The following is a 13,564-nucleotide window of genomic DNA, read 5'->3' as shown; positions in this document are numbered from 1 at the left end:
TCCAGGGTTGTTTGACTATCTCTGAGTTTCACTCTGCCTTTTCTGTAAGATTTAAACTTTGGATTGGGAGTGGGCAAAATTGTTTCCACTGCAACTGCATTCCACTGGAGAAATCTTTCAAGGGAAACAAGCTGGTAGTGGTCCAAGCAAGGGCCATGGCGCATTATCCCTGTCATCCTCACTCATAAGACCATCACCACCACCCACTGTTTTCCCTCTTAGCTTCCAGACAGGACCGTTTAGGTTAGGAAAATGGTGTGGGCAGAAAGGTTTTTTAAAATGCCTCCTATAACTACTGCCCAATCCAGTATGGATCTTATGTTCTTAGGGGTGTGAATTCCTTGCATACATTTCACAGCTATTTTTGTTCTGTTTTTTATGTTCTACTTTCTGCTTGCATACATTTAGCCGATCAGTGCCTCTGGCAAATAAAAACGGATTCCAGTTTCAAGTTGCTAGCCTTGCTTACCCCTTATATTTATTAGAATATTCATAAGTGACTTTTGTACTTGATTTTCAGATGTTTGAGTCAGGTCATACAAGTGGACCTATCTTTGAAACCTTTCTAAGTATGCAGTTACAGTAGCAAACAAGTGGAAACAAAATTCTACTAATATAAAAGGACTTTTCCACTTATCATCCCCACAGCAGATTTTAATAGTAAAAGAAAAAGAATGTAGGAAACCTGGTCAACCATTTTATCTAGTTATTGCCTCATTTACTTCCTGTTAAAAAAAAGTTTAAATTGACAATTAATGAGGGGATAATATTCAGTTGGATGCTACCCGCCTGCTAGTACAATGAGTTTTTCCTGCCTTTCCCTACTATGCATGATGTCCCAGATCTGCTTGCTGGAAACACCGTGACAGCAGGTTTGGAGCATGTGTAAGGGCTACAAGAGGAAGGAGAAAAACTATTTCTCCAGCTGTTTCTCACTGCTTGTGAAGCAGCACAACTAGATGCAACCCATTGCAGATGAGGTACCAACTCTGACAGTTGTTCCTGGGCTCTGTTTAAAAGAAAACAGCTGGTGCAGACAGATGCTGTTACTTTGATATGCATAGTGAGATGTGATGAATTCTGGAAGTAGGAGAGGATCAGGTAGTAAATGCTAGTGATATTATGAGAAAGTACAGCATTTTCCCCAACCTGGTGCCCTCCAGATAGGTTGCCCTGCAACTCCGAAGATCTAGCCAGCGTGGCTGGGCAGGGCAGATGGACTGTGGTGATGCAGTGCTGGTTCAGGCTTGTGCTGGCTCTCTCCTCAATTTGTTTCCCCTCGTGCAATGCTAGCTTTTCTTCTTTTCTTTTCTTTCTTCTAATAGCCCAACATGGGATTGTTTGGTTCTGCCTTTAAATAAAAAACACATTGGCAATATCAGCCAGGGCCCTATCATATCTCTGGAGAGATCAGTTCACAAGCTCACAAGGCCTGGCCTCTTAAGGCAGAGCAAACAAACAGCACAACAAGGGTGAGAAACCCCTACCAGAACAAATTTGAAAAGCATTTCAGCTGGAAAGATTGACTGGGAAACCAAAGGAAAGCCAGCTTTAAAACAAATAATTTCCCTGAAGGACTGTAAACAACAGCCCCACCCCAGACTGCTTAGAGCAGTGCAGAATGACAGGAATGGATGTGACCTGCCCTATCACTGGGATTTATTGGCAATCTCCCTTACTACAGTTCACCAGCTCTAAAACTGCTAGCCCTCCGTGTTTTCCCTCAGTGGAACAATTTTCAGTGGTGCCAATGACTGTGGTCCAGCTGGGACAGTTAGCCCGTGGTTGATACAGCAAGCTATTTTCTGCAGGGTCGTACATGACAGGGGAGAACTCTTGCAGGCTGGGACAGAGTAGGGCGAGGCAATGAATCCAAGCCAGGCCCTCCTCCCTGGGGGCTGGAGATGTTGCAATTCATAGCTGGAAGCTGCATGGCCGTGTTCCATGCATGGTCCGATCTCTCTCCTCCTTGGAGAAGAGTGTGTGTGGCTTGCAATGCAGTGAGCAAGTTCCTGGCACCAGAAGAAAAGATCTTGCCCAAGAGCATCTCATTTCCTGGCGCTTCCCCCCCCCCCCCCAAATCCCCAAAGGAGTTCCCTTCAGCCTAGATGGCAAAACAGAGCCTTGCAAACTCTGAAAGGGAAGCAGGAGTCTCCCTGTTCCACTCTGGGAACTGCAGTCCTTGCCAGTGGGGTTTTTTTCCCTCTTCATAGGAGTTGAAAGATTGTAAGTTTATTATTTCTGCTTGTTCCAGGAGGGTAATAATCATTTGCTTCCCTGTCACCTGCATCCCATTTAAAAGAGAAGAGTGAACAATCACAGCACACAGTGGACTCAAAGGGAAGCTAGTTTTTGTTGTTCAGAAAAGGAAAAGAATAAATTTCCTGATGTGAATGGTTGTTACTGCATTATATTCAATGGAGCTGACTCTTCATGAGTTCTGGCCCAGAATAATCAAGAGAGAAATCCAACAAAAGAAAAATAAAGGAGAATAACCAGGTTTAGTTGCTTGATTGTTCCAGAGCCAAAAAAAATCCCCAAGCCTATCTGTCCAGCTGATTAATAAACTTTTTTCCTCTACATATTGATTAATCGTATGATGATACATAGAAACCAGCTGGAACCATCCTGAGAGTCCCAGTGAATCTTCCTGCTTCCATGTCATATGAAGATTTATCAGTTGGTACGCTGTTACATCTTTCAGTCTTAGAGGAGCCACTTGCCCCATGGTTCTCTTGCTCATAAAATACAGCCCACCCTTTTATAATAAAAACAGCAAATGGTTTTGAGGCACCCTAAAGGCTAAGTGATCTATTGTCCTTTATGCCCAGACCTACTTTATAGTCAACCAAAGCAGTTAGACTTTGAAGCCACTCAAAACATTCTCCTGTGTTTGCTGCAATGCAACAGTCTAACATGACAGTCTATCTCAAATGTGAGCACACAGTCTTTTCATCCTCAAGCCCTCTGAGGATGTCAGGGGCTACACACACACACAAACACCACAGTCCTCTGGGGGAGGGAATGGAGAGTGTGGGTGGGGGTGAATTTGGTGGAATGGAGTCAGGATGCCCTGGGGGAATCACAGTAGAGGTCTTGTGGGGGACTACTGTGCACTCCTGATCAGGAATGTATTCAGGCATTCTTCTAACAGGATGCAGGGGAGAGGAAGGATATTCTCACCAGCTTTACCACTTTATCATGATTCCATCACTGGCCCCACTGCCCTCCCTGTGCTGGAGGATGCACATCTGCAGTGCAGAAGCTGCTCTGCTTGTGAAGACAACAGTGATACACAGCATGTCTCCCTCTTTACCTGCACACAATTCTAATCACATGATTAGAAGCACACTTGCCTTTGCCATCTTGCAGTTAGCAATTGCAAGAGCCACTTCACTCTAGAAACAGCTCATTTTGTTCCATGACCTTCCCTAGTGGATTAGGATGAGCAGTGACTTTTTATCAATGTCTCACAATAATCCTGAGATGTAGGTGACAGCTGTACCCATTTGATAACTGATACACCTGCTCTTGACTGAGAAAATGTGATTTGCCTAATCACATTTGTGCCAGCTGAGCTTATGGCTCAAAGGGAATCTGTATCTCAAAATAACAAGGGCCTCTATTAAGTATTTTTAACTCAAATGTATGTTGCAGTAGTTTAATATTAAACTGACTGGCTAGCGTTGGCTTGGCTGAAGGGTCCAATTTTGTCTGTGTAAGTTGTATCCTGTGGCCAGGGTTCGGCCAACATTTTGGAGTCTTGCTGCTTTGATAGCACTAGAGGGCACTCAGTATCTTTGAGTCACTCCCATACCTAGTCAGAGAAGAGTCTTCCGCTATGAGAAAAAAGTTAAAAATATAGGGAAATACATAAATGCAAGTTCATTGCAGTACTGTCTACTGTGACAATTCATATAAACAGAACAAGTGAGTAATGGACAAGTCTGAACTGGGACACAGATATCTTGAAAGTGCCAAATACAGTCAGCACTTAACTTACAAGATGAAATCAATTTTTTATCTCACTGAAACAGTTCATCCTTGAATAATGAAGAATACTTTGTAGAAAATTGGGGGCAGAGAGTAGAGAGGGCCTTATGAAGCCTGGTAACATTTGGGAAGATAAGTAGGAAAAAGGAGTAGAAAACACCTACATTTCACAGTTGTCGGAGAGCTACAGTTCAAATTATACTGGGCAATCTAACTTGTTAATGAACAATAGGTTTAAAATCGGTTCATCAGCTGACCATAAAACTGGTTGAGAGCCTTTTTATTTTACCCTGAGGGCCAAATTCAGTTTTGGAGAAGCTCAGCAGGGGACTCATTCCTTTGTTAGGTGGGGCCAAAGACAGGGAAGCAGAGCAAATGTCCTTTGACAGATTGACAATCAAAGGAAAGGAGTTGGGGCATCAGAAGGCCAGACTGTGACTTGAGGGGGTGAGGTAGATTTGTCCCCATGCTCCTGAGGTTCCACACTCAGGCGCAAGCTAGGCCCTTAGATGAAGTAACAACTGCAGTCAGCCAACAAACGCTGGTGCCAGCTCTCCTGCTTCTGCCACTATATCTGCTTTCTCCCCACACCCATCTCCCATGTCCTTTTTAGGGGTTCTGTCCTTGAGAGTTCCACTGGAGAGGCTGTCTGTCAGAGTAGACAGTACTGGACTAGATTAACAGATATTCTGACCTGTTATAAAGCAACTTCCTGTATTCTTGTATCTGGTTCTTCACTCCTCTTGTTTTCCATTTCTAGCTATATTTGTGGCAGCAACCCTTTTGGAATCATGCATCCTGGATGCTTCTTAGGGATAGTTTAGCATCTCTTCCAACACTCACATCTGATATCCCTGCATGAATATAATGCTGTAAACCAGCTGAGAGGTGTACTTTGCACATACTGGTTCCTTTCAGAGTTTATAAGAGGTGAATTCATAGGACTGAAGGGAGGCAGGGAGAATTTTGTCATTTTTATTGGAAACAAGATCCAAATTGTTTAAGATCAGCCCTGCTTAGATTGCTGTAGTGTTGCCCTGATCACAATGGCATTCTGTGTATGTTCCAAGCACACCCTTTGCCACCATAGAGATTTGAACCAGCACCTTCTTTAGCTGAAATGGAAGATTGGCCTTAACAACACTGGATATCAAAGACACGTGTCAATTGAATGCAGTTCATTCATCATGCCATTCCTGTCTTGCCTGATTATTGGCAGCAGCCATATCAAATTCTGTTTTAAATTCTATTCTATCTCTTTGACAAAGTCTGTTTATATATGTCAAATATTCTCTGTTTGAAGTAAGTTCTTGTTATCCATTATAGTGTCACGGTGTGCAATCTGTTTGAAGTTTATTACAATATAATCTACCTTCAAAGACAACTGCATGATGCAACCTATTATAAATTGAGTCCATTTCTAAACCGAACTTCAAAAAAAAGCACGATTGGTACACACCCTACCAATTCCACACTACAGTGGTCTGAGGTGAAACTAGGTTATTTCTTACCATAAGCAAAAGGTCACTGTCTTCCTGCTCCCAACTTCCATTAAACCCTTTGGTTCTATTTCCTGTATTGTTCCTCCTTTCTGTACCAAATGATTCATTTTGCATAATGGAAACAAATGTTCCAATTAACAGTTTTTGCTGGATGACTAATTTGCATGCCACTGTTCTGTTGGTTTAGATGAGCCTTTGGCACTGGGGAGAAAGAAATGCACAACCCATGGGTTATAAAAGGCAGAGTATAGTTTTAATTTTCCCTCCCTGACCCCCAGTTCACTCTACTTCATTTTCAGCTCCAAAGATGTAGTCTGCCCATTGATGTTTTGAATGTTTCTCTTGATTTTTAGATTTTGCTCTTTGAACTGATACCATTTTATAGATAAAGAGAACTGGGACCTAGGTTATTCTTCAAAAGGAAATTAAGATGAATTCATCTGGCTTTATGCTCATGTTGGGCCTGTTTGAAAGTTGCTTATATTCAGTTTAGAATCAAAGCATGCTTAGGTTCTACTTACTATGCTTCTAGTAAAACCCAGAGTAATGGTTACTGTCCAATTTTTGTCCAGCAAGGCACTATGTATGACAGGGTGGCCTGTATGATCTAATAGGTCACTTTCCATTTTGGCATGTTAATGATCCTGGAAAATGTAACCCAACTTGCAGAATCATAAACTTACAAACAAACAAAAACCCAAATAAACATTTAACTTATGGGAAAGACTTCACAATATCTTACACACTTCTTAATGAAGGTTATTGGCAAGTATTTTAGGCTTAGAGTAAGGAACAAGATCAACTCCGATTTTGCAGCTGGAGAGGAACCAGTAGTTCTTAGTAGTGATGGGTGGAGGATGTGTTTGTGATGGGACCAACAATTCATCCACTCCCATAGAAATGAAAGCATCTGCTCAGCAAGTGGCCGCATCACTGTCCTGGTAGATTAACCCATGGTGGCTGTGTGCTATGAAAACTGGCCCACTGCATCTTTTCTCTTCTTTATTCTCTTCTGCTCTTCAATTACTACCTTCTTCTGTCATACTGTCAATATAGGAAGCAGCACCTCTGCATAATCCTATGCCCCCACTGAAACTGCTCTGGCATGAAGCAAAACTGCTGCAGCATGCAATGCCTTCTTTATTATTTTGCCAGTCTAAGTTGAGGCTGCTCTCAGGAATAACTTGATAAAGCCTTCCTTAACCAAAAGGGCCAGTGGTTTATACAGCTATGTTGTCAGTGACTACTGAAGAGGCTGCACAAAATAAGGGCCATCCTAAGCACCCAAAATGAAGTACAGCATGAGTGCTCAGCCTGCCACATGGGCACCCGAAAATGGCTCATGCCATGAAGTTTGTGGTTCTTCCAAAGAGGATCAGGAAGTTTCAAAGTCCTCCTTGCAAAGGGAGAAAGTCAGGCCTTTTGTATCTCTTCCCCAGCTCAGGTGTGCTAAAGGCAAAAGCATACAAGCAAAGAGTACTCTTGTGAGAGTTGTCAAGACAGAGTTTATTTTGTATAAGTATGTATTTACTTGAAAAAATTGACTTGAAACATGTTGGGAGCCTTGATTGAATCTGAATTTGGTCTTTTAAATTTGTTATTTTTAATTTAAAATTATTTGCAGCTCACCTTTGAAGGTAAAACTCTTTCAAGGCAGCATATAAGATTAACAAAAATACTAAGTATGCAAATAGACATATATACAGTAGAATACTAGAAAATGCTAGAAAAACAGGTTGCACCAATGAAGCATTTAATCCACAGGTTATGGGAAGACTAGTGAAAGCAGGTGAGTCCTTCAGAGCCTTCCTGAAGATCTACAAAGACAGGGCCTGACAAACCCCTGCAGGGAGCTTATTCCAGAGATGCTCAGCAGCTTAATTGCTCTTGGTAGTGGGCAAATTAGAAGTGTCTCTTTTTGTGTGTCATCAGCCTACATGTGTAAGTGTAATGCTCAATAGGCTGGCACAGTCTCAGCTGCTGGAATTCACTTCTGCAAAGAAAGGCTGCCAAAAGAAAAGAGAAAAAAAGGATGACAACTGAACTAAAGCTGCTTTTAATTGCTTTTGTAATGATTACTGCAGGGGTCATTTTGGCTACATCTTTGATTTTAAAAAATGTTGGCAACCCAGACACCTTTGTTCAATATGCCTTTTGGTCTTTTCAGTAGACCCATAAGATAGCCTGGTTGTATTGGCCAAATTCCATTTGCTTAATTCCAATGAGGACAGTTCTGTTATGTATAATGAGCTCAATTTTCCATTCCTTCACATGGTGATGTATTTTTGTTTCCTCCTGTCCAGAGAAACTGTCCTACAGAGCTTAAGAGAATTTTCAACAGGGTTTTGAAATAAGATGCTACCTTTTTACTCTGTACCTGCCTGGCTCAGCAGATTTCAACTAATCTATACTGCAGGCTGCCTTATAATTGAGCTCTATGAGATAAGAGTAGTGAGAACCAATTATTGACAAAGCAGCTAAACTTAACTGTGGCCCATGCTATGGATCTTTAAAGAACATATGGAACAAGGGTAGCTCATGGCATGTCTTTTCCTGTGCCTTCTTACAGAACACAATTGTCAGTATCGCTGGTGAGCTACGGATCTTCCAGGCGCAGTTTGAGGATGCAATGGCTGCCCACCAGAAAGAGGCCAAGCGCCTGAATGAACATGTAAAAGAGTTGGCAAGAGAGAAGGAGCTTGTAGGGAGGGAGGTATGTATGTATGTATGGTTTGTTGGACTGCAAAGAGATCAAACCAGTCAATCTTAAAGGAAATCAACACTGACTGCCCTTTAGAAGGCCAGATACTGAAGATGAAACTCAAATACGTTGGCCACCTAATGAGAAGGAAGGACTCACTACAGAAGGGCCTAATGCTGGGATATATGGCAAAAGAAGAAGGGAACAGCAGAGGATGAGGTGGCTAGATGGGGTCACTGGGGTGGTAGGTGTGGACTTGGGTGGACTCTGGGGAATGGTGGAAGATAGGAGATCCTGGAGGAATGTTGACCATGGGGCCATGATGGGTCGGGCACAACTTTGCGACTAAACAACAAAAATGTGTTTATGGTGCTAAGTGATGGCAGAATCAGCCGGACTGAATGCTATAGCAAAGCTGAGCTGGAGAAATGGAACTTTTCTGATATGAAGGTAGCATGTTTCAGGCAAGTTACTGCGAGGATGCCTACATAGCTCTTTTACCACTAGTTAGACTACTTTTACAGGCTTTGAATACCTGCAAAGCCTCTCAGACCAGGGATAACAACAGGACATAATGGAAGAGTATGTACAGCACAGGAAACCATGCCATTTTCATATTTCTGCAGAGCTGTCATTGGTCTGTGGGCTAGAGTTGGGTTAAATAAAAGTGTCCCCTACAGTGTATTGGTAGTAGCTTCACTATGCAATCACACCAACCCATTCATGTAACTTACAGGAGGACCAGATGGTATTGTCTTCCATTTGCAAGCCTCCCATGTTTCCCTGCTGCTTCTTCCCTAACCACTCTGCCCCCCAAAAAAGGGAATAACTGCACTATCCCTTTTAAGGGTTTCTCCTAGGAAGCCTCAGTTTCAATAGAAGCCTGCTATTGGTTAAAGGGGAAGCGAGGATCACTGCCCAGCCTGTCACATCCCCTCTTTCTAACATCCATCTCTAGATGGTGACTCTTGGAGTAGAACAGTATCTGCAAAATCCCCAGGTGGTAACCCTCACCCACTGCCAGATGCTTTCAGAGCTCGCACTCTCTACAAAGGCAGAAGAGAATGACCCCAGCCTGAAAAGACTGGGGTAGGGTAAGGGGGAAAATAGAAAATTAAAAGACATAAAAGAGGAAGAGAGAGTAATTTAACATGACAGGCTGTTTATTTTGGCAAAAAAAGGCCTCCTTTCAACAGATTTCAAAGTCCAGCCCCAGGAGGGACCACACAAGCATGCAGAAGAGGGTTGTTTCAAAGGGCAGGGAGGGCAAAAGGAATGGGGATGGGGCGAAGGGGTGAGTATAGTCACACATGGATACAGGATGGGCAGAGAAAGACTAACACAGCATGGGAAGGGAGACAACAGCCGACGAGAGAGAGAAGGAGTGAGAGGGGAGTGGGAGAGGACAGTTGTGGGACTAATATAACAAGCTGAGGGTAAAGAAACACAGAGCAAAATCCTCGCAGGCGCCAGCATTGACCTACTTATCGCCATGGGAACCATAACATTTTCACAGCCTTTTAACTTGAGGAAGTCAGGCTTGTTGAGTAGCCCTGCCTTCGCATACGTGCAAGCATGGTCACATCGGCGCGCGTGCTGATGCACATACACACACACACTCGCAGTCAAGCAGGGCTAGGCACACACAGGCAGGCCTGGGCACGCATCCTAGGGGCAACCGCATGTGTGTCTGTGGAAACATCCATGTGCCAAACATTCTTTCTTGTGGAAATCGCCATGTGAATTTACACGCTGTCACAGCTGCATGTATCATTCCATGAACAGCATTCAGGACTCTTCAAGCCCTGGAGTGCGCAGCCACAGTCCCATCCGCATGCATGCACATGCAGATCCAAATTTGTAAACCCTCGTTCTCTCCCACTCTAAATACCCGTTTCCAAGTATCCAGGACTCAGCTGGAGACTTGGCTGCCTAAGCTTTATTTCCAAAGAGGCTGTTTATAAAAAGTTCTAGTCAAGATATAATTATAATAATCACATTAAGAGCTTGCTGCACTGTTCCTGCAAATGAGGAAAGTTCTGTCCTTACACAGAGAGCCAGTGAGCCAGGAAGGGGAGGGGACATGTGTGTGTGCGCGATGTTTTCTTTTCATTCCCACCCCCTACTAGCCCCCCTTTCCTTATCCTGGGGAATAAAAACAGTTTATTTTATGATGGATCGTTCCTCTCTTTGGTCACTGACCTTTCTTAGTGAATTTCTGCTGAGCTCAGCAGAAAGTGCTGAGTCCGTTTGTGGATCCCATATGTGGGTGGGGGCTGGGAGAGAAGGGGGCTCACCCTAATCCTTCCCAAAAACAGAACAACAATAACAGAGAGCTGGTCGGAATGAGCCAGGCCAACAGGGAGGATCTGGACAATGTTAGAGACTTTCAGAGTAAAGAATTAGGGAAGAAAACTGGGAAGAAAACAGAGGGGGCTTGGGGTTCATATAGAACTTGCCTGCCCAGCTCCAGGGCCAGTAATGTGCAGGGTACAGAGCAAAAGCAGGCTCAGGCATTTCCAGAGGGGCAGAATTAAAATGCAGAGCACTGTTTTCTCCTGTTTTTAAGACATCCTGCACAGGAAATAGCTGGAGTATTCCCAGTAATTGCTCACAGTGCAGCCTTTGGGATACATTATCTTGGACTGGGATGGAGGCTGTCTTGTACCTGTGTGGCGAAGGTACTGGAGGGAGCATGGAAAAGGACTGCCCCGTGGTTGTCTGCAGGCTTCCAGACCTCTGGGTGTTTCATCTACATTACAGTTCAGCATTACTCAGCTGCTGACATTGCTCCAACCCTGTTGCTGCTGCTAATTTTTCTTCTTTGCCCCCACCCTGGACTGTGCACCAGGTGGAAACAGTTGCTTTTTTACTCCAGGTTCAAGAGGTATATGCATCATGAAAAGCAAGGGAAAATGCCTTAGAGGAGGATCTTGATCAAGCACAGATTTAATTCAAATATCCCACTTATTGCATTTCTTCCTCTTCCTCTTCCTTTTCTTAAGTGTGGGTGCTTCCAGAAAGCATTTTTATTCTTAGAATTTTACAGAAGATCCAGCTGACTAAATATTCCACTCATAGCCCTCCCCTGTTTTCTCATCACTCTTTCTCTTTCTTTACAGTGGGAACTCCTTTTACAGAAAAAGAATGAAATAGCTACACAGTGCCTTCTTAATTGTTAGCACTAGGGACCATTAATCCAGAAACACCTTAAGTTGTTAGGTATTAGCAGAAACATTTATCTGTTTCAAATTAGTATAACTTGGACTGTGTAAACACAGATCCTATAGAAGTTCTGACATATTTTCAGTATCTACACTGCAGATTAGATGCTTTAAATAATATAACAGATGATGGTGATGATGACAGAAAACACCCCAATATAGAGAAGTGTCTTCAGGGCATGTGATTTTTCTAATTGCCTGATTCATGAATGGGGGAGGCTTTAAGATCACATCAGGCCATGTAGCTGCTCTTCATCCATTGAATTCCTCCAGGTTCTTTCCTTCTTCACACTCCAAATATAAGTTTGCAATACTCCTCCACAGTATCACACCAAAATTCATAAGCATGCTGATAGATCCAATTAGGCATTAGCACAATCTGACAGATAAATGGACTAACACCATCTTACACAACACCTCTTTCTCACCTTCCTTTATAGTCACAAGTTGAGATACATTCACTGTGATGCATGGTTACATCCTCCATTCACACATAGATTTCTTGCATGACATAGCAAATTACACTTTGAGCTCTTGTGGCCCCAGGAGGAAAAGATGATTGGCCCAAAGTTACATGAGCTGAAGGAAGCTTTAGCATTTCAAGTTGTCAGCTGCAGTGCTATATATTGTTACACACTGCCCACTTCCTCAAGTGATGAGAAATTCTAGGAGCAGCACTTATTTGGGGTTGTTTCATGAGAGATCACTGCAGACTTAGAGCACTTTTGCAATATCTGGGATTTATTTACAAATACTGCAAGCTGACCATAGGTGAGCTTATCCCACAAAGGAGGCAGGGCAGTAAAACAGGCTAAGATGTTTGAGCCTTCCAAAAATCAAAGTGCTCCTTTTCTTCCCTTTTCCTCTCAGTATTGCAAACCCTACTTGTGTTCTTCACAGGAGTGATGATCCTACCTAGGGGTAGTAGATAAGAGACTGTGTCTACCCAGAGAGACCTCTGTGTCAAGAAACCATCTTTTAACTGTCAGTTCCAAGAGTGCTGCTAGACTTAAACCCAGGACATCCCAGCCTCAAATCTGTTTGCCAGATCCCTAAGTGTCAAAGGGTTGATGCCAAATGAAGGGATTGTTTTTCAGTATAAATGCCATGCAAAAGACAATGGGGGGTTAACTCTGCATGCTATAACTTGCCGTACAACCTCCCTGCATTATTCTGATTGGTGTAAATGAGTTAATTTCCCTCAAGATTAGCTGTCAGTGTTGAAGCTGGATTTCCATTGGTATCACTGCTAAGAAGTGATAGGCTAACCCTCCCTTCCCTACACGCTGTGGGTTGCCAACCCTTCCTTTATATGGGAAGTGAAATACAGTGGCCCTGGTCAGTTCGCATAAGAAGACATCCAGGAACCGTCAAGGAACATCAACATTATTTTACTTGGTCAGGCTTGGCTAGCACAACCTTTCCAGTGTTTCGAACAATATAGAAGATGGGTCTTACTTCAGTCAGAGGATACTTTAGCTTTGCTACCAAGAACTCAGATTTTCCATACAGTGGTCATGTCACAGAAGACAGCTTTGCTTTCTAGCCAAAAGGGATGTGCACTGCAATTCAATACATACCTTTTCAAAAGTAAGACCCATTCATTCAGTGATATGTCTGAGTACACACACATGGGATTGTAATATTAACTAAGTATATTTGGGTGATAGACTGTACCTACTGCTTTGCTTTTGTAAGTAAGAGTAATTTCTGTCTTTTATTGAGCTCTAGATTAGGGTAGTTCTATGAACCAATTTAAGCCTTCACATAGAATCATAGAATAGTAAGTTGGAAGGGATCAGAGGGTCCAACCCCCTGCTCAGTGCAAGACTCCAAGTTAAACCATCCCTCTCAGATGGGTGTCCACTTGCAACTTGAATGGCTGTAGTGTGAGAGAGCCCTCAACTTCCCCCAGTCATTGGGCAGGGATGGGCCCTGAATAACTCCAACTCGCACCCACTCTGCATGTTAAGACTGTCCATGCAGAAGTCACAATTTCTACATCAAGTTTCCTTTCCCCCCTCCTCTCCCCGGCCCTGTGTTACTTTTTGTGACATCTTGCCTGATGAAGAGATCTGAAGATCTCAAAATCTTGCATGTTTTTGTGACCCTTTGAATTGGCATACTATTGCCCTTATATGGGT

At 43.1% G+C, this 13,564-nt stretch overlaps 1 protein-coding gene across 1 annotated transcript in view; it reads left to right on the top strand.

The window, feature by feature from the left end:
- LOC123024687 (rootletin-like) overlaps nucleotides 1-13,564 on the top strand; it is a 117,522-nt gene that overhangs the window by 68,290 nt on the left and 35,668 nt on the right. Inside the window, exon 23 of the mRNA XM_044432732.1 lies at nucleotides 8,065-8,208. Within this exon, the coding sequence (XP_044288667.1) occupies nucleotides 8,065-8,208 (144 nt within the window). The remainder of the gene's footprint in view (nucleotides 1-8,064; nucleotides 8,209-13,564) is intronic.

The sequence above is a fragment of the Varanus komodoensis genome, unplaced genomic scaffold (assembly GCF_004798865.1).
Source record: "Varanus komodoensis strain SLA01 unplaced genomic scaffold, ASM479886v1 scaffold25, whole genome shotgun sequence".
In the NCBI taxonomy this organism is placed as follows: Eukaryota; Metazoa; Chordata; class Lepidosauria; order Squamata; family Varanidae; genus Varanus; species Varanus komodoensis.
Note: the sequence above shows the minus strand (reverse complement) of the source record. Positions and strands in the feature narration are given on the sequence as shown.